Here is a 21,826-nt window from a genome sequence, read left to right as displayed (position 1 = left end):
ATCAAAACAATCGACAGTATGTCGACTGACTTTAAACAGATCACTACCTTAGAACTTTAAATCTCTTACTACACAAAAACTGATTTAAATATATCATTAAACATATTGGCAAGGACATAAATACTGTAATACAACGTTTCATTAAGAAAAATCGTGGTAGTGCCCCCCTTGGAACAGTACCTGTTTGGAGAAATTGTAGGGCTGTGCGGCCATAAATGAAAACCCCATACCCAATTTAAGACTAAACATCTCGTTATGGGACCTCGTTTTAGACTTCCGTCGACTTTTATAGCCTTTTAGCCTGGTAAAAAGTCAAACAGTCGAATTTATAAAGCCCTATGGGACAAACAAAGCTCTTATACGGCTGGGAAACAAGCAATGCCTTACTGCATATCCGTGGTCTCTGGCTATTTAATGATTTGATAAAACGGGAAAAACTAAAAATGTTTCTTCATTTATAGAGAAAATATAAAATTTGGTTAGAGAACATATGCTTAACTTTAACTAAATTTGACTGGGTGAAATTATACCACATTTAAGACCGCACTTGAATTGATACCCCCTTTTAGACTACATTTCTGAAACCCCACCCAAAAGGGCGGCATGTACACTTGTTGGCGAGTAATGGAAATGACTCCGGGGTACTGCACATGCTGGGAGTACGTAAATATCATTTTTAACATAATGCGAGTTCTGACACATTGATTGTGCGATAGTAAAAGGGTATAGGCATGCTGAAAAACGTTAAAAACCTAAAATACTCAGTGGAAAGTTTACTGATCATTGGTAGGTCTCCCTCCTCTTTTTTTATGAAAATATTTCTCCTCAACTTTGATGAACGTTTTGTGTAATATCAAGCAAGTTTCATTTTGAATTATGTATCAGTTCTTAAGAAATATGGTATCATCTTGGTGACAATAAAACAATGCTATCAGGGCCAAAATTCATGATTAATGGCCGATGAGAAACATGACAGCAAATATTTGGCGCAAAGGAACCAAGACCATAGCCAAAATTATACAGTAATAAAAAAAATTATACAGTAATAACGTTCGAACACTATGAACTTCTGATTTAAAACATCAGGAAACACAAAGACACATTTAAGACCCACCTCGATACAAAACATCAGCCAAAATGTTCAGACACAATCGTTGCTACTGATTTTAGAATATTTGTTGTATGTTCATGTGCTTTTCTGCATTCTGTTTTGTGTAGAAATCATTTGGTATTTGATGACGGGCATGCATATCCGGGTATCTTGGATGAATGTGGTCACATTTCAGATTCATGAGTGCTACGGCATCAGCTGCAACATCAATATCTGATGCATGATCTGATAATGAAGATGCAAGGGAAATATTTGAGTGACTGTGAGAGTATGGCAAATAGCCCAGTGTCGCGTACAGACCACCTTTCAGAGCCTTCTCGGCTGCCTGCTGACATTTAAATGACACCCATTCATAGCTTTTGCCATCTGTGTCCACAAAGTCCTTGCGTGCTGCAATTAGATCTACCCTTGCCTGCCGGAACCACCGTTTGCCTTCTGCAAGGTCCGGCCGCTTTGTGAAATTGGAGGAATAAGGTTCATAGTGTGAACTTCCTGCATTTGTTTCATTTCTGTTTTCTCTGTGCATCCTCGCTTCACTGTCCCATCTTTCATAGAATGAAGAATATCCCCGGCTATGATATCGAGGTCTAAATGAAGATGACGTCCTGCTTGATCCTCCAGTTGTTGCACTTCCACTTGCCTTTTTCTTCCTTGGACGGCCCTGTTCCAGTCTATCCAATTCATTCTTGATATGTTTAAACACCTCAGTAGCGAGTTCTTCATTCCCGAAGTTCTTGTCTGGATGCCACTCGAGGTAAAGCCGTTTAATAGCCTTTCTCCGTTCGTCATCAGTCAAAGAAGTGTCAGACCAAATATCTTCTAGGAGATCAGACACTTCATCAAGTATGTCATCCAGAGATTTTCCCCTATCTGGAAACGATGGTGATTTTTCATACGGCACGAGAAATTTCTTTCTCAAAACCCCTTGTATTTTGTAAAGGTCCAACGTTGAAACTGCAATCAATTCATCTTTTCCTATATCAACTTCATAAATTCGTTTTACATTGTAGGTCAAATCACCTTCGCATGACCCAGTAGGTATTTTCACCTCTTTAACAATCTTAGCATACACGAATGTAGATGCAGTGCTATCATTATCTAATCTGTAACCGACATATTCATCGCTCCGGAAGTAATAATTTGGATGTTGCTTCAGGAGGTGAATTTTATCCTGGGGTATTTCTGACCCAACTCGAGGGAAGAGTGAATCAGAAATTTCAAATAATGTTTCACAACCTTCCTGGTCAAGATATGTATTAATACTCTCCATTGACTTAAGTCTCAAAAGTTGGAAAATGTCTAATTGTACTGAGTCAGCCATTCCTTTTAGTATTAAACATACTGCTCTTGCAAAAAGTGGTACTATTTTCATGGTATCTTCTTGTGACGAATGTTGCATGTATAAAGAGTATCTTTGATCATCTTCTTGCAAGTAAATGGGTGAGGGTCGTCCACAAACAATTTCTCGAGTCGTGATCTTGACGAGATTAACTCTAACACAGCGTACACAATGGATCTTAACGGTCTTCAGTCGTGCAAGACGTATTTTCAATTCATTGGAAATGGCCATTTTTGAACGCCTTGCAATGAGTCTAAGAATGGCCTCAGCAAAATATTCTGATGACAGTAAACTTGTGAAATCTTCTTCATTGGTGCAGTATTGAGACTCTTCACATGGCTGTGTCGGCTGCAGCTCTTCCTCTACCATGCTGCTGAGGAACTTTGGCCTAAGGTGTTCTGGAATCCTTTCAACCAGAGTTTGTGGATGTGAATGTAGAGCGTATGATGATAAGTCTACCAGAAATTGACATGTAAATCCTTGTGGTTTTCCAATCCTATCATACAAATCATTGAATACCAATTGGGCGGATTGATACAGTTGTTTTGACTCATTTAACAAGTACATATTTTTCAGAGGAGGCAAACAACTTGGAAGTGTTGCTGAATGTGTTGTGACCAGTGTTTCTTTATTTTGAAGGCAATAGAAAAGGCCCTCGATGGCCTTTCTTGCTATATTTAGGCAATTTACATCCAGCTCATGTGACCCATAAAGTTTGTACATCTCCTCCAAGGCGATGGCAAACTGTGTAGCTGTTGCTGTTTCCTGTGCCCCAAGCAGTCTAAAAAGTCCCACATATTTCCCAAGTTTTAGTGGGACGCAGTGTAAAAACGGTTCTACAGTGCATTTATTTTGTTGAAGAAACACTTGATTTGCTCTGACCATCATGCATCCGTCTTCAACGATTACGCATGAGACATCATATAAGGCTGCATGGATTTGTTTACAAACACTGCATATGTTGTCTGGACATTTTTCAGAGCATGTGGACTCTTCTGTTGCATAGTGTAAACATTTCTGTATCATAAATTCATAAATTTCTACCATAACTTTAGTCAGAAGCCCAGCTGATGCAGCATTACATTGGTCCAATCTTTCCTCGAGCCCTGCTTTATTTCTGGCAGAAACAGCCTCTGCGACATTTCCACAGTGTTGCAAGACACTATCAAGTGAAGGCACTGCCTTTATGCCTAAACTGCTTCTTAAGTTGGTGTTGCCATTCGTATAGTATGGATCAGCCCACTCTGGGAGTAGTGGTGATGCTGTCCACACTAGTTTTTCTTTATCATTTGCAACAGATTCTCGGAAACAGGTGAACGTATCGTTTTCCATAAAATGTTTAGAGCAAATGGATAGTTGTTCCTCATTCGGCTTCTGTGTGGGCACAAACTTTACCGTAGATATTTTGTCAAGAAATGACTTGCTATGATGAAGATGGGTATGATCGAACAGGTAGCAGATCAACAATTTGGCCTGCCTGCTCTTGTGGTCATGACTATGGTTTTCGATCTTATTAGCAAATATGAGATATAGCTCTTCATCAACCTTCTGCTTCAGACCACAAAATTTGAGAAAAGGATGCCAATCTTCAGTATCATATGGGGTCAGGGAAACGAGCATTTTGGAAGCATTTCTTGGAAGATCTCATTATTTTGATCAAAACACTGATTTGCACGGCGTAAGGGTTTAGACTCATCTTGGTTTGGTATAAATGCCAAACTTTCCAAGCAAGCAATGAGTCCCGAGTTATTGGAATTAAAAGCTAGTGAATTTTTTAAAAATATCAGATGCTCAAAGCGAGCTTTATCACTGAATTCCTCAAAATGTCGAAAGATGAATTTAGTGTATACTTCTACAGGATTTATACTCTCTACACCAATTGCATCATACAGAAACTTTAAATTAGTCTGTTCCTTCAGGAATACACAGCTACATTGATCGATCCACACATCTCTCTCTATTTCAGGAATTCCTCTGTGTAGGACATAACACTTCCACCATCGGTTGATGCTGACCGGTGATCCAAATATTGTGAAATATAGTGGAAGACTTTTCAATTTACTGAGATTTGCTTTGTCTGAGTATATTGAAGATGTGCATTCTTGAATATATTGAAGAAGTGTTATGCATTCTGATTCCTCCAGAGACATGTTGCACTGACCAGTTTTGAAGTGATGGTGGAGAACTGATATGATATCAAAGTGAGATGTAATATGAGCAACATGTTTCTTGAGTAATATCTGTGCTTGTAATTTTGATAGTAACTGCACTGTTGTATTTTCTATTACTTTAATTTCATTTTGCTCATCATAGTCACAAGCTATTGCATCATAATCAACCTCCGGGCAGTCAAGCTTGCACAATACAGTTTCCACATCTTTGATATTGTCTCGATATATGTTTCTTCTAAATTTCGTACTGTCCAGTATTGTCCGTGTCAGTGATAGAGGCAATAGTTTTGACCCTTTAGCTGGGATGATAGGCCACTGCTGAAGGGACACTAGTGGATCATTCTTTCCATTCCAGAGAGAATGTAAAAAAGACCATAACGTCTTCATCCATTGTTCAGATGGCTGGTCACAACAACTTGGATTCCATTGCACGTATTGTCCACATCCTTTCCAATATGTTGGCATAACAATATCCATTTTCGCTGATAGATCCTCTTCATTGAATTCTTTTAGTGCTTCCTCCTTATCAATTTCTGGACCGAGAATATGAACTATTTCGTCAGCAACAAAACTGTATGGTAACTTTGGCAACAGTGAAGAAAATTCAGACACATAAATGGGCTCATAGGCATTGTAAGTCCTTAAAATGTAATCAGCACTCAAGCACAGAGGTATTCCATGAAGACACATTTCTTTTGCTTTAAGGCAAAACTCCAAGATCATTTTAACACGTTTAGCATTGCCAAAGCTTGTCTCACTGACGTTACATGGTACTGGACCTATAGTACACTGCGGTGAAGACCAATTCTCAAAGAATTTCATAACATTTTCTGGTGTCATTTTCTTTATATTCTCTACACCAGCTATAAGGAAGTTTTCAGCAATTTCATGAGTCAATACTGTGAGAGGAAATCCTGTCTCTAGCAGAATGCTTTCCAATGAATCAGTTGTGACAGTAACCCTTTTTGAGGGCCTCATGTTGAAGTATACATCGACAAATGAAAACCATGTGACTGTTTCATCATTCTTGATATCACACAATTCTTCATTTTTGGTGGATGGGATGGCATTATCACAGGGAACAGTTCTTCTTTTGTGATGGACAGCAATTTGTAGATTTGTGCGGCAAGATTTCTCCAATCTGGGTGCACCTCTTTAATCAATGGGAAATTAGCCAAATAAACATTTGTTACTTGCTGAGTATTTCCCTTCAAGTAGAAAGAATCTTTCATCTTTTTAAGACCAACAAGCACACATGGTGCAATAACGTGTAACTGTATGCATTCATTCCATTTACTCCTACTGCCATATCTCCACAAATTTCTTCTGTCTGATGAAAGTGCAAAATGTCCATTCACATTAAATGGAAGCCCTGTTTGTACAGGTAATGGCAGAAAGCAAAATGCTACAGACTTAGTTGTATCACTTTGAATTGACATAGCTGTTCCACCCCTAGGTAAAATGAACTTCACCATGTCTTCCATTTGACATTCAGTTTGTTCGTCTTTGGCGAAAGGAGAGAAACCCACTTGCCGTGTAATCAACCATTGTTGTTCACTTCTATCTGAAACTTTTACAGTCATGAAGTAACTAACATTAGTTGGTGGTATTTCCCATATTTTCGATTGGTCTTTTTTTGTGATTTTTGCTTGATATATAATGTCTTCAGAAAACTGCCTCCGTCGAACACTATCTTCCTTTGACATTTTTGCCGTTACTGTAATTGCATTCTTTACTTTCCCATCTTTATCTATTTCAGAAATTTTGATAGTTTGGATATGATTCAAAAACAGCAGAATATGATGTACCTCTTCTCTTAAAAGAGAAATCACCTTTTGCATTTCTTTCTCACTGTACACCTTTTCTGAAATTTCCGATCTTATTTTACGTAGGGGAAATCGGAATAATGTTGATCCTCTCAATTTCAACATGTCAGATAGATATGGCAAAACAATGTCTGGAAAGTCTTTTCTCAACTTTTCAACCTTAATCCTTCTTCCTGGCCTTTGCCTTGTTGCACCAGGAACATATAGTACACGGGGATCAAAAACAACAAGGTCGGTGTCATTAGTAATGAAGGAAGGGCAATCAGTCAAAAGATACACAGCATTGAAACCAATTCCATATTGACCAGTAGCCTCAGAAATGTTTCGTTTGCCACCAATACCAAGGCGTTGTATTCCTGTAATGTCATTCTCTGTAAACGCTTGTCATTGTAAACACATAGCGCAGGACCTTGGAGTTCTTTCCAATTATCACTCAAAACCCTGTTGGTGTTGTGGTAGCGTCTGTCATATATAAAATGAAGTTCTGTGGCTTTTGCGTCATCAGCATTTTGCACCAGCTCTTTCAAGATTTCAGTGCTAGAAGGATAGTCTCTAATGATGCCTTTGATCCTATCTGTTAACTTCTCTTCTTGGCCAAAATCTTCTCCAACGTAGAATCCCTCTGCAGATGAATAGCGGTCAAGCTTTCTTGACCTGACAACTTTAACACCTAGCTTTCTCGCAAGAGGCCAGTTTATCAATTCGTGAGTGAAAGAGTAGTCTTCCTCGCCATCTTCAGAGGTTGTCCAGTCAACATCTTTGTATGCCAGGTGAATTGGATGACGTAGAATCATTTTGTCATCTGGTATGTAAATATCTCTTACAGTGTCATCTGAAATATTATCAAAGTGACTGAATTGGCTCAGCCAATTGCAAACCATTTGCAGCTCATCCGTTTTTAATGGCACACCACTTTTTTTTCTCTCCAGCGTCATGAGGGCATTAATAAAATCTTCTAATTCAAAGTTTACCCTCACGTCACATGCCTTTAGGAGCTTGTTAAACTTCTTCAAATAATCTGGCATTCTGTATAAATAAGGTGAATGATTGGTATGCCAGTTATATGATATTTGTTGCGGATGTACGAAGGTACCATCTACAAACAGAAATGGTTTTGAGAATTCCTTTAGTTGCTGCAGCTCTGACTCTGATTCTGTTCGGCTTGTTGCACCAAAGTTTTCAGTAGAATAAACCAGATGACTGCTTGGGTTCACACTGAAGATGCGACATTCAATATATTCATATATAGTATTACAAACTTTCTCTAACATGGTACAGCATTCTTGCGTATTTTTGCAATCAATGATGTTAGAAAGATGTCTAAGAACGACTTCTATAGATGGTTGTTTGCTTAAACCAAGTAAATTTTCTACATCTGATGGAATTTTACCACATCCAAACTTCTCGGGATTGTCATCATTAACGACTGGTTTTGTCGAGAAGACAAGCAAGTCATTTTGTCTGCTATGGATATCGTTGGGTGAAAGAATCTCATTTGACGACGTGTACCATGGAAGAATACAATTTTTCGGTTTTCTGAGCACAGGTAAAAACTGTATCATACACAGTTTCATCCTGATGTCTTCTGGATATTCTTCCCTTTGTGCATTCAAGTATTTGATCAAGTACTGAACACGCCAAAGTGCTTTGGATTTATCTCTTGCATACATTGGTTGTATCGACTCTGTTCGTTCAATAACATCCGACCAGAGCAAAGAATCCCTTGCCATTCCAAGTTCAGTAAGCTTTCCCAGGCAGTCATCTAGACTATAGTCACCGTATGGAAATTTCTCATCGCATTCATCAAATAAATTTGCAAGAAGTGGAGAGCGTGGGTTCACGAGATCTGAGGGCTTAGACAACTTGCAACCATTTGGTGATGTTGGTATGCACAGACTATTCTGAAGCAATTGTTTTAAGTACTCCCTACGTTTCCATTTATCTTGAGTAAGGGCATCAAGAATAAACTTATCTCGGACCTCTCTCTCAACTTCTATAAGATTAGGGAAAAAGTACTGTTGGTAGAACTGCTCTTCAGAGACAATCAAGTGTTGAATTTCTGAACACAGCTCTATGACTTCAAAAGTCAGAAGAATTCTATCATCTATGTCAGCAGTTCTCTGATGTTCATGTGGCACTTTGGAAAGGTGACTGTTGACTACTTGTCGAGCAGCAATCGCCAGATCTTCATTTTCACTCTTCATTACAGGGTCAATGAATTTGACTGACAAGAAGGACAAACACCTATCTCCATTTATGTATGGTTCTTGGAGAAATACCTTAGGTAATGACTGTGTTCCAATGCCTCTTACTACACTATTGTAAAATCCCCTAACAATGTCAATATAAAGTTTCTTTTGTGGTTGCAACAGGCCATAGAGAGTATACTACTCCTTTTTCTTGAAGTGTGTCATTTTGCAGTAATATTTCCAGTAGATGGACATATGCTCTGCTTATGACATCATTCATAAGAACTTCATTCCACCTGACTTCTATAGGTTTTTCAACATCAGAATCTACATGTTGTCGAATACTTCGTCTATGTGAATCAACAGCAAAACAGCCATTAATATGGACAGGCATGTTGTTCTGAATGTTCAATGGAAGGAAACAGAAGAGTTCTCCCTTGGTTTCAGCTAGTGTGTATTTGAGGTCCCCTTTAGCCTGTAGCTTTACCGCTACACCTCCACAGGGCAAAAGACCGCTCCTTTTCCCCTCTCCTTTCAAGGCTAATGTTCTAGCTTCACCATCAGAAATGCATGAAGAAATTACCCACATTTGTTCATCATACTCGTCTTTGCCTTCATTTTGCTTGTCTTTATTGCAGGTAGTCTTTACTGTGTATGATACTAGTTCAGGTGAATGTAATAGTGGAGGTATATCATTCTCAAATGCAGATGAAATCTTCATGTATGCTGTTCCACGTTTCAAATGTTGTCTACATTCATCAAATGAGTTGAAGCCAGATGAAGCAGGGTTCATCTTGTTGTCAATGCCCTCTTCAATAGTGAATGTGAGCAGCAAGTCTACATCCCTAACATTCTGGCTTTCAGGTCTCAATTGAAACACTTCTACTCGTTTTACATGTTGGGTAAAGAGAAGTAGTGAGAGTGACTGTTTTTCCAAAGCATTCACAAGTTTCTCCATTTGCTCCTGATCATATACCTTCAATGATATTTCACTTGTTTTGGCAGCATCTGCTCTTCGCAACGGAAATCGGAAGAGTGTTGAATTAAAAGAGGCTTGTTTGTTGAGGTCACAGCCAAATATACCATTGTAGACATGGAATTGGTCTTTGTACATTCGAAGGACCCTGGGATTTTTTTCTAAGTTCAGCTTAATGCCAGGTTGAGAGTTGCATTTGATAAGATTTGGTATGTGCGTCGTGTGGGGATCAAACATAATGAAGAAGTTCCGTGTAATTAAACTAGGTACATCAGTCAAATTGTATACAGAGTTGAATCCTAAGCCAAAGCGCCCAACCTTGTTAGTATCTTCCTTTTTTGTACCACCTGCCAATTTGTTAATGTTTTGAAGATCTTCATCTGTAAAGACAGCATCGTTATATGCCCACAAGGCTGGTCCCTGACACATCTCCATTTCTTTAGAAAATAATGTGGTTCTCTGATTAGCATTTTCTCGCCAATCAATCAAAAACTTCACCTCTTCAGCTCCTGCATCATCAGCATTCTGGAATCAGTTCTTTAAAAATGCTACCTTCGACATAATCACTTAGGATGTTTTTCAAACGTGTTGTCAGAGGTTCATATGGACCTGTAGATTCATATTCGAATCCCAAGGGATCAGGCTGTGCAAGTCTTTGACTTAAGGGAGGAATACCTAATAGACGTGCTGTCTTATTAGAGATCCTGTCATGTACCATATATAAAGGTTCATTACCATCTTCGTTTTCATTTTCGAAACTAACCTCTTCCATTAGACTGTTATTATCACAGTATGTACATTCTGTACAAATTGCAAAATGCAAACCCATATCATCACCTTTAATTGGGATATACATTTTCTTCTGAAGGTATTCATCAATTTGTTTATCTTCTCTTGTTATCCAATCCAAAATACTGACACATAATTGAAGATCTCGTTGAACATCAGGGTCACATTTTCTATCAAGGGCTTTATCCTTGATAATGATTAACACCGAAACCATATCATCATCACTAAATTCATTTCGGACACCACAGTCTTCAAGAAATCTTGTGATCTCCTGAACACATTCAGGAATTTCAAAGAGATGAGGCTTCATATCAAATGCAAAATTTAACCTGAATGCCATTGTTTGCGGACTACTGAATCCATCTCCATTCCATATCCATGGACATTGCATATTTTTCATATTGGCCACTACTTTACTCTCACAAGGGGAAAATGACAGCTCTTTGTCATGTAGCTCTTGAAACTGTGAGTATATTTTACAAACAGCATCTTCAACTACCTTGTTGAAACCCTTTGGTTTGCACTTCCTTAAAGCAAGCCATTCATCAATTACAACATGCAATTGTTTAATAAGGATTTCAATAGATGGTGTGCAATCCCATTTCAAATACTTTTTCATATCATCACATATCATATCATCAGAAATTGATCCTACAATTGGCATGACTCCACCGACACAAGATGCATGGTCCATAGTATATATATCAGAAGGCTTGTAAAGGCTCATGTCATCCTGGAACCATGGTAGCATTGCTGGATAATCATTTGTTCTATGCTTCAATCTTGGCACCCACTTTATAGTCTTCAAGTGTTCGTAGAGAGGCTTGCCATGGATTTCATTTAAGAGAACATCTGGACTGTGATCTAAACACTGTAGGAGAGCCTTCGCTCTCTCAATATTGGGAGTCCCTGTATTATTCTCATCATGACATTTAAGAGCAGATGATAAAAGATCACGAGCTGTCAAATCAGAAGTGCGCTTAAGCCCTAGGTCTCGAAGTACCACTACAATTTCAAGATGACAGTATGGCTGAATGGGAAAGACATTTTGTCCATCAAGTAAAATCTTGAGGATGCTGTCTTCAGGATCAAATAATTCATTGGGTCTAAATCTTGTGAGATCATCGGTCTTTACAAATGGGATAAGCCGTAGGCTGTGAGGCAGCATTGCATCTTCACTTTTTAGGCGGAACAAATTTTGGAAAATCCAAACCATGATTTCGTCTATCTCTTCAGACTGGTAAAAACCATTTTGAATGTCAGGTAGTATATATTTGGAGATGACCTCTATTAGTTTCAAAGGCTTGATTCCAAGTAAGCTTGTAATTTTTTGAGAATCGGGATCATCTGTTGTAACCATGTATGTCTTCAAAGGGATATTTTTGGGCAGCTCGTCAGAAACAGATGGGGCTAATGGATTTTCTAGTGTCGAATATAAAGGAGTGTCGGAGTCAGATATTCTTCCACTTCTAGAAAGTACGTCAAAGATAGGCAACTGTGATATGAATTTCCCTCCTTCAGAAGGCAGTTCTGAGGGCAATAATCTAGCTAAAAGACGTCGAAGGCTGACTTTCTCTATACACGATGCTGCCTCTAGATTTCTATACTTTGTAAGACCACATTTAATCAGGACTTCTAAAACACCATTAGGAGTCATCGAGTTTATATACTTCTTCAACTGAGAATGCCTCAAATATTCAGCAGGATGTGATAAAACAATCACCCCCATTCTTCTAAGGCAGGAACAGACATTTTCAATGTCATCTGAGATATCTGTAGTTGCAAATATGGAAGGTATTGCTGCATTCAACTTCAGAAGTTGAACCTTCTCATTAGTTTCCTGAATAGGGATGATTGGTAAATCTTTAAACTGATTTATGTCATCAGTAAAACTTTCCTGCAGCCACGTCCACAGTGTTTCAAGCCAAATTCTTTGTGGTTGACCTTTTCTGCCAGGTGTCCACTCGACAACATTTTTATCGGTGGTGAACCACTCCTCTGGCAGTGTTTCACGTAAATATTTTACAACATCATCATCTCTAAGGAATCTTACTTGAGTTACATCAGCTTCAGCAACCTTCTCCAGTTTATCCTTTGCAGTAGATAGGAGATCAGAATGCACAAAATGGAAGGAATTACTTGTGCTTGGAAATAGAGAGTATGGATTTGTGTTTGTAGGCAGTAGAACGGGAGTTCTCGTGTGGTCTGGTGAAAAGGTTGTATACAATCCATCAGACAAACGAAGAAGTGGTACATTGTTAAGATCTTGAAAGTTGCCATCATCAAGACAAAACTGGAGAAGGGAGGTTTTCTCATCAATTGAACATTCAGTTACATCATATTTACGCACACATTGACGAAGAATGGCGGGAGAGACCGTTTGTGGACATCTTACATCATCTTTTATCAAATCTAAGACGTTGTCAGGTAAGGAAACAACTGGTTGGCTACATACGTTAACGAGGTAGTTGATCACAGTTTCTGATACTTTGGCCACATGAGGTGGCTGTCTTTCAAGAGTATTCAAAAGCATTTCCTTAAGAGAAATCCATTGTCCACCATTGGCTTTTGTGTGGAAAACTCTTTCTTTGGATATAATGTCGATAAATGGTTGAAGGAAATCTCTCCAGTTGCTTCTCATATTACTATGTGTTGGCCAAGCTGCATATACATCAGAGGGTGGTATCGATTGTCTCAAAGAATGCTTAATAAGCATTGCATATGCTTTCGGCAGCAATGTCTGTACCAGAAGCTGGTTCCATTCAGCTGTTAGATCATGCTGTTGATCAGTAGCCGGCCACTTTATACTTCTGCGGTTGTCGCTTAATCCAAAAAAGCCATGGATGTGAACTGGAAATCCAGTTTTGCTTTCTTCACATGGAGGCAAGGGTAGGAAACAAAATACTCTGCCATCTACTACATGCATGCCTTCACCCTGGCATTGCATGGCTAAACCAATCCATGGCAACAGCTGCAACTGTTCTGCTAACTGTTTCATTCTTTCAGAAATATCTCCAAACACTGTGTTCAAAACCAACCATTCTTTTTGGGTACTTCCTTCTGCATCTGTTATAGCCATCGTGTGATGGTTAAAATGGGGAGTGGTGAGTCCAGTTTCTTTCAAGTTTCCAATAAAATTGGACATACCAACTTTGTCACTTTTGTCGTTTCTGACTTCAAAGATCAGTTGTTCTTGACCTCCTGGTTCTACTTCAAAGAGACTTACAGAAGTAACATGTTTTAGAAACAAAAGGACCCTGTCAGCATCCTCCTTGAAAGATTGGAAAAGCTCTCTCACTCTTTCTTGGGTAAATATTGTTGAAGACAAGGAAGGTGATGAAGCTCTACGAAAGGGGAACCGAAACAGTGTTCCATTAAACGTTCCCTTGCAAAAATGTTCATCACCTATGCCTAGAATGTTTTTAAATGGTGAACACTGATCAGAGCACTTCTTTAAGCTTTTGTCATTCAACGGGAATGCTTTACCTATCACTCCACCTCCAAAATGATGTGTAAATGGGTCAAAGAATGCGATTTTGTTTGAGCTCATCAGCGATGGCATATCTGTTGAGAGAACAGAGCAAACAAGCAGAACTAAAACATCACTCACTGTAAATATATGTGTAGCATCCTCTAAAGCGTAGCCTTGATTCACTCTTCCAAACAATAGGGGTCAATAACAACATATATATGTGAATGTCTGTCAAGAAATTTCACTACAAAGTCCTATCAATTATTATTATTATTATTATTATTATTATTATTATTATTCCGTTTAACAGTAAAGAGCTCTGTGCAAACAGTTGTTTCCTTACCTGACAACGTCTTAGATTTAATTAAAAGATGATGTACGATATCCACAAACAAATTTTAAATAGTAATGATATTAGACGTGAAAGCTTGGCATTTTTCTTATGGAATAACAAAAGAGTTTCTATGAAAACTATAGTTACATCTCGGATTTTTCTTTAATCTCAAAGTTCAACTTCAGAATATTTTCATGGTATCACAAAAAATAACCAAATAACAATGAAAACTGAACAGCTTAACTCACATTAGTACAGAGATTTGCAAGAAATTTGCGATAAACGGACACTTTCTCGCTTTTAGCAATAAGTATGCGAGAATACATACTAAATCCACTTAAATTGTGAGAAATTTGTTTTCTCGCAATCAACTAGCAAGAACTATGTTTTCTCGTTCTGAATCTGCAAGAAACTGAGTTCTCGCAATCAATCTGCTAATTAATTTCTTGCTGATTGATTGCGAGAATTCAATTTCTCGCAGATGCAGAGCGAGAAAACACAGTTGTCCTGGGCTAATTGTGAGAAAACAACATTCTCGCACACTTCTAGCTTAAAAGGGGGAAAGTGTCAATTTCTTGCTAATTTCTCGCACATTTTTGTACAAGTGATACAGTCATGACTTACCAGTCAAATGATACACTGACACAAATCCGAGACCAAATCTTCCAACTTTTAGCGGATCCTTTTCTTTTACGCTTTGCTGTACATTCTGGATACCCATCCAGTCATCTTCAGTGAACACTTCATTGTTGTAGCAATATAATGATGCTCCTTGAAAGTCTGCCAGGCTTGGTGTAAGTAATGTTTCTATTCCATGTTGTCTGGTATCTAACAGAAATTTAACCTCTGTCGCTCCAGCATCATCAGCATTCTGAACTAATTCCTGTCATTATATCAGTAGAAGGTGTTGTTAGATTTAGTTAAATATTGTGTGTGTACGTGGTTTACTGCAAAAATCAATACTTAATCCAAATAGTATGCTTCTATCTTACTGAAAAGCTTACAAAAGGTATTTTTAAGAAGCTACGTGTCGAATTTGAATGCTATCCGACCATTGTTATCAACGAAGATGACTCTTTATAATGACCCTGTTCATGAAGTTTCTTCATTTATAACCGAAAGCCCAACTATTTTGCGTCATAGGCTACTATTGTTTAAAAATACCTACTGTACCTTTAATTGCTATCATGAAGGCCGTGGTCATCAAATTCAAGTAGCCATTACTCTTTGTATAAGTACATTTGATCTGCCGATCTCGAGATATTCGAAATAGAGACAGACACACTCATATACGCAGACACACACAAAAAGACAATGAGTGAAAACAGGAGCTATTTTGAGTAAGGACAATACCTTTATAATTTGCCCGCCTTCTGGGTACTTATCAAGGATATTTTTCAAAAACTTGAGGAGCGGTGGTGTGGTGTGTCCGAATGTCGTACTTTCCATTTCTGCATTAGTAATGAAAAAATCAGTCATTAATTTTTATCAGGTAATTCTGTACAGGAATACTACTGATGGCCAGAATCGTGATGTGAAAATCCTGAGGATCCTAAGGGTGCTGAGTCTCAGATGTGTATATTCAAGGAAGCATTATTTCTTCTGCAGTATGCTGTTCAAAGTCTAGGCCTCGTTTTGGGACAAGTTTATTATTTCATGCATCGTTCCAAATTTCAGAATGCAGGAAAGAGAAGGATTGTAGTTGTGCAAATCGAGTGCCAAATGTGCCGGAAATTGACCATAGCCAAGTTTGGGCTGCAGTAGCTGATTTAAATCACAAGAAAGTACCTTACCTAAAGTCGTGAACAATATCAGTGGGCTCAACAAATTACTGACACTTAGGTCACGCTCTTTAAACGACTCTTGAATCTGTGACAGTAGGAAATACAAGCCAGATGTTTTATTATGAAATATATTGACATTCTGACCTATTCAGAATAATTGACTATTAGTGTGAATGAAGTCAAGAAAATTTCTCTGGCTTTTCGATGCGTAAATTTATCGTCAGATTGGTCAGGTGCAGAATATTTTAAGTATGCTAGAAATAGTTTATCAGTTCACGTTGCCCTTTGGTGTTCTTTTTGCTATTCTCGTCTATGGTTGGGTCCCACTTGCGATAATTATCCTTGGGTTCCTATTCTGAAGGACTTCTGACCCTCGCAAAGAAATTGACGGATCTGCACTGGAATGGTTTGCCTGTCAAATTTATATCCGCTGGTTCAATTCATTATCTGACGTTTTATTGCTAGGGAGGGGTTTTGGCAAGGATGGATTTCATCACCGTTTATTTTTCATGTCTATACCACCAGTACATATGTTCTACTTTCAAATGCTTAAATAGATTGCCAACTTAAAGGAATCATGATTAATAATCACTGTGTGTCTTGCCATTTATTCACTTATTTAAAGAACTTTGGTGCTGGTCAAAATCTGCAAATAGTATCTTTCTGACGATAATATTTATAACAATTCGAGAAAGTCTAAGTGTATCCTACAACAGTCGTAATAAATCGATTGATCGATTGCCTTACTTACTTGTGGTCTGCGCTTTTGTGGACTCCAATCTTACTGGATGTATATTTTACTCTAAGTATATTTTAGTCTATGTGTAACACGTTTTCCTGTTCTTCTGGGATTAGCTGCACTGCATGTCACTGAGAAGTCTGCAAATAATTTAAACTCGAAAATAGAATTAAATTTTCTATTTTGCATTTTAAGGCGGGCTCATAAATACATGGGACGGGCAGTCAAGTGTCTGGTAACGCGTTTGGCAAACAGGGCATTATACAGACAAAACGTTGTGACTAGCCAGTAACTTTCCAATAAGTTATTCGCATACAGAATAAGCATTTTTTGATGACGAAAAATATTTTTGATTATTTTTTGAAAATCATTTTCTCATACATACATTACTAATTTGATGTTTCAAGAAGTATTATTCATAAAACCTTGTTATACTTACAAAACTTGACTCAGAGTGACTCTGAAGTTGAAAATATGATAAATGGAAATCTGCCATACTCACATCAAAATTAATCGCTTCAGCTTTGAGAAACGCTTTTAAACCCCATGTCAGTATTTTGAAATGAAAAACTTACAAGCTGTAAATTGGGAGTAAAGGAAGTCAAAATTTAGAAATTTGCAGTGCCTTACTAGCCCTTGATCGGCTTGTCAGTGCACACTAGTACTGTATGAATGCAGTAGTGTAATATTAAGCACGCTTGACATGGAATGCTGTCAACTTAATCGTCCTCAATTGTACAAACTTGAGTTTAAAGTTTAAAGTTTATTTTTTTTCTAGAGCGCTTTTTCTATTCATAAATATTCAAAAGCGCTAAACACACTAATAATAAACCATAAAAAATTCTGCAAGTTAAAATTACAGCTGAAAACGAAAAACAAAACTTGATACAATGTTAAAAGGGTGGGCTAAAACTGTCAGTAAAAAGGAATTATATTATATCATGCTACCATGCGCCATTCTGATTGGACGAGAGCTCATTCCACCGATGCTAAAATACTGTTTTAGCACTGCTAGCAGTGCTAAAACGGGCCCCTAAACCAGCATTTTCGAAAACTGCCCGGTCGGTGCATTTGAACGTACCTATCTAAACCATAGACCCTCGAGAAAGACCGAAACAGTCCACTTTGTTTCAAAGACCGAAGACCGAATTTTGATACACAGATAAAGTGTGGGTCTGTAACTCACCTCTTGGTGAAAATACGTTGGGATCGATGATGAAAGACATCTCTGAAGCAGCACGTTTTGGGTATGATGCACACAAATATTAGGGCGACAGCGCACCGTGCACTTTGCGGGAGTCGAGACGCGATATATCCTAGTACCGCTCTTTAAAATGAAGATAGTATTCGTTCATACACAAATAAATTGACACTTCCTCACAGTAACGGTATGTCAGATATTATTTACCAAAGTTTGGGCTATAACAGATCGGGATGTCCTAACGATGTAGACCAAGAAGTTCAAAATAACAATGGGATGACTCCTGGCGACTGCGACGATATTTGACATCAAATGCAACGAGCAGTGTCAGCGTCCAGCTCTCCCTGCATCGGGCAACACACTCAGAATCTGCACAACTGTACATCACAGATGCAGTCATCGCAAGTCTTGATTATTTTAAAACTGCTTGTTTTTTTGTACAATTAACGTCCAAATTATTCATCAAAAATAGATCCTGTAACTTCACTGTGCCACCACTGAATGTCGCGACGGTATGCGGTACAGAATGAGACAAATCTATTTTTAGTAAGCTTATGCCAAAAAAGCCAGGTCTATTGTTCTTATATAAATTTACGAAAAAAATTGTAACTTTTTCTTTTGATTTGAACTCTTGACCCATTTTCTGTGTGAGTGCAGCAGGTATTTTTGACAAGTATCGTTCGTGTTGCATGCGAATAAAATGCAATGTCGATTTGGACGTAATGCGTATTTATCGTAGGATACTGTGTGCCTGTACGGAATCCCCACTTATAAAAGTGCTCGGTCTCGGGCGCAGAATTTTCGACGTTCGATCTCTCAGACGTCCGTTTTCTGCATTTGGCGCTTAGAGTGATGAAAATACCCAAGTAAGACAACAAATACACGCAAGTTGATATAATATAATAGCAATAACCCCCGCCGTAGGAGGGTATACACTCGATTTTGGTACAAATCGCTCCATACAGCACTTGCCTTTCGGCTCGTGCTATATGTCGCGCATTGTACCAAAATCTCGTGATACCCTCCTGCAGCGGGGGTTATTGCTTAATTTACATTTGAACCCTACAGTTTATAGTACTGTTAAAACAAATGTGTTTTTAGTTCACGCTTAAAATAATCGATGCCAGTGGTTAACTTAGTTGTCTGGGAATTGAGTTCCATAGTTTTGGCCCACAAATAGTGAGCGCTCTGTCGTTGACTGTATTAAATGAACGAGGTACAAGAAGATTGTGAATACCATCGTTACGTAAATTTTAACGTGCATTGCTGGTAGGTGTGAACAAATCCTGAATATACATAGAGTTTTGCCATTCAAGGCCTTAAAAAACTAGCAAAATTACTTTAAAACCAACTCTCGCCTTTACAGGCAGCCAATGAAGCTCAATGAGAGATTGTGATATTCTGTCATTTTTTCTCAAACCCTTTACTAGTCGTGCGACATTATTCTGTACTCGCTGCAATCGATCGAACAAGTACTGAGGCATTCCATACAATATCAGATTTGCATAATCAAGATGAGAACTGACGAGAGAATGGACCAAAGTTTCACAAGCTTTCTGATTCAAGTAGTAAAGAAAGATGTAGATTATATAAGTTATGGTTGACTTTCTTGGAAACTTGGGTAATATGAAAAGACATCGATAGATTTGAGTCAAGCCAGCCTCCAAGATTGCGGACGTGGTCAACTTATTTGATCTGATTACCTCCGATATCATATGCTATGATAATTTATATGTTAATTTATATGCTAGTTGATGTATGTTAATTTAGCTAATTGTTGTTTTGTTCCTAAGAGCATAACTTCAGTTTTGTCCTCGTTTAACTTCAGTCTATATGTTGACATCCTGGCTTGTATATCACAAACACACTTCTCTATACACTTGACAACATTGGGATTCATCTTCCAGTCGAGGTGCAATTTACCTTTGAAAAGCTGCGTGTCATCAGCATAGCCATATGAAGTAATCATGTGGTTACTTATGACGCTAAACAGTGTACTCGAATAGGTTGTGAAAAGGACTGCACCCAGGCATGACCCTTGTTGAACGCCAAAATTAAGAGGAACACTATCAGATAAACTGTCAGATATGAGAACTTTCTGTGATCTGTTGGTAAGGTAAGAGGCTAACCATGTGAGAGCTGCATTCTGTATGCCAAATTCATGTTCCATTGTTTTCAATAACTGAAAGAAACTATCAGATACTACAAACAAAACGGGAGCTCGGTGTTTGTTTGGCTCCTTGACGCAGAAAAAGCATTTGATAGAATCAACCATTGGACCCTTTTGAAGAAACTGATTGACAGATCTGTACCTGCTTATATCGTCCGCCTTTTGACAAACTGATTCGCCTCTCAACAATTCTGTGTCCGTTGGTCTAATTCTCTCTCAGTTTCATTTAATGTTGCGAATGGAGTACGCCAAGGAGAGATCTTTTCACCCTTTCTTTTAAATGTCTATATTGACGCACTGAATGCAAGGCTTTCTGATGCTGGAGCGGGTTGTGAAGTAGATGGGATCACGATGAACAATCTTTCTTACGCTGATGACATGTGTATTGCGGCGCCGTCCATCAAAGGTCTCCGCAGACGTATTGAGATTTGTGAAAACTACGCTTCTGACCACGATATTAAATATATTTCACGAAAATCCAAGTGTATCCATTTTTAATCGTCGACAAAGCTTTCGACTGTTCCTCCAGTGAAGCTGTGTGATGTTTCTCTTGAATTTGTTCCAAAGTTTGTTTACCTAGGCCATATTTTTACATCTGAATTACGTGACGACAAAGACATTCTAAGGCAACGTAGAGCTCTGTGTGGCAGGGCTAATATGCTTCTCAGAAAGTTTTACTCCCGTTCGGTTGATGTTAAATATCGTCTTTTTAATGCGTTTTGTTATAACATTTACTGCAATTACATATTGTCCGATTTTAATGCAAGCGCATTCAAAGATACTGCATTCGAAGATACTGACTTCTGTTCTTTGTACTGTTAAACGGGGACTTCAAGCATACTGTGATGTTGTCTTTTCTCGGAGTGGTATAAATCAAATGTGGATATTAAAAAATTCGAAGGAACTCTTGGAAAATTTGAAATTTGAAATTTGAAATCTGTTTCAAAAATAACATCTATTGAAACTTTCGATTTTTCCACATTGTATACCACAATACCACATGATAAATTGAAAGAACGCTTGAAAAACATCATCAACCAAGCATTTTTCTACAAAAACGGTTCACGCCGTTACAAATATGTGGTATTGGGGTATAATTCTACATATTTTGTTAAAAATTTTGTTAAACGCTAAAGTGTTTTATACCGAGAAAGACATTATCAGTATGCTTGATTTCCTCATTGACAACATATTTGTTGAATTTGGAGGACACATTTTCCAACAGTGTATAGGAATTCCCATGGGCACTAACTGTGCTCCCTTACTTGCCAACTTATTTCTGTTCTCATACGAGGCAGAATTTATCCAGAACCTTATCAAGCAGAAAAAGGTCTCTGTAGCTCGTACTTTCAACCTTACACTTAGATACATAGACGATGTTTTTAATTGAATAACTCTGAATTCAGTAAATATCTCGCTATGATTTATCCTCCAGAATTGGAGATTAACGAAACTACAGAAACGGCCTCTTCTGCTTCATATCTGGATATTTACTTGAATTTGGACTCTAATGGTCACCTTTCTACTAGGCTATATGACAAGAGAGATTATTTCAACTTTAGTATAATCAATTGTCCACACCTCATCAGTAATATCCCACTCTCACCTGCTTATGAGGTATACATTTCCCAGCTTATTCGATATGCTAGAGCATGCAGTTCATATGGTGATTTTGTAGAGAGACATGGCCATCTCTGTTACAAACTGTTAAATCAAGGTTACACC

The 21,826-nt window shown here is 38.1% G+C and overlaps 3 protein-coding genes across 3 annotated transcripts; all 3 read right to left on the bottom strand.

Annotated features, from left to right (window-relative positions):
* Positions 1 to 1,166: 1,166 nt before the first annotated feature.
* On the bottom strand, positions 1,167 to 4,070 carry LOC139132684 (sacsin-like). Its single transcript, XM_070698951.1, has one exon. The coding sequence runs from the start codon at positions 4,068 to 4,070 to the stop codon at positions 1,167 to 1,169; it is 2,904 nt and encodes a 967-aa protein (XP_070555052.1).
* A 4,717-nt stretch (positions 4,071 to 8,787) lies between these two features.
* On the bottom strand, positions 8,788 to 10,047 carry LOC139132682 (sacsin-like). The gene has a single exon (XM_070698950.1). The coding sequence runs from the start codon at positions 10,045 to 10,047 to the stop codon at positions 8,788 to 8,790; it is 1,260 nt and encodes a 419-aa protein (XP_070555051.1).
* An 82-nt stretch (positions 10,048 to 10,129) lies between these two features.
* Positions 10,130 to 15,657, bottom strand: LOC139132907 (sacsin-like). Its single transcript, XM_070699266.1, has 3 exons — positions 15,561 to 15,657; positions 14,832 to 15,090; positions 10,130 to 13,965 (listed from the first exon to the last, which is right to left on the bottom strand). The coding sequence occupies exons 1-3, from the start codon at positions 15,654 to 15,656 to the stop codon at positions 10,130 to 10,132; spliced, it is 4,191 nt and encodes a 1,396-aa protein (XP_070555367.1). The 5' UTR covers position 15,657.
* Positions 15,658 to 21,826: the final 6,169 nt, after the last annotated feature.

Source organism: Ptychodera flava, chromosome 5 (assembly GCF_041260155.1).
Source record: "Ptychodera flava strain L36383 chromosome 5, AS_Pfla_20210202, whole genome shotgun sequence".
NCBI lineage: Eukaryota > Metazoa > Hemichordata > Enteropneusta > Ptychoderidae > Ptychodera > Ptychodera flava.
This window is presented reverse-complemented; position numbering and strand designations above follow the sequence as displayed.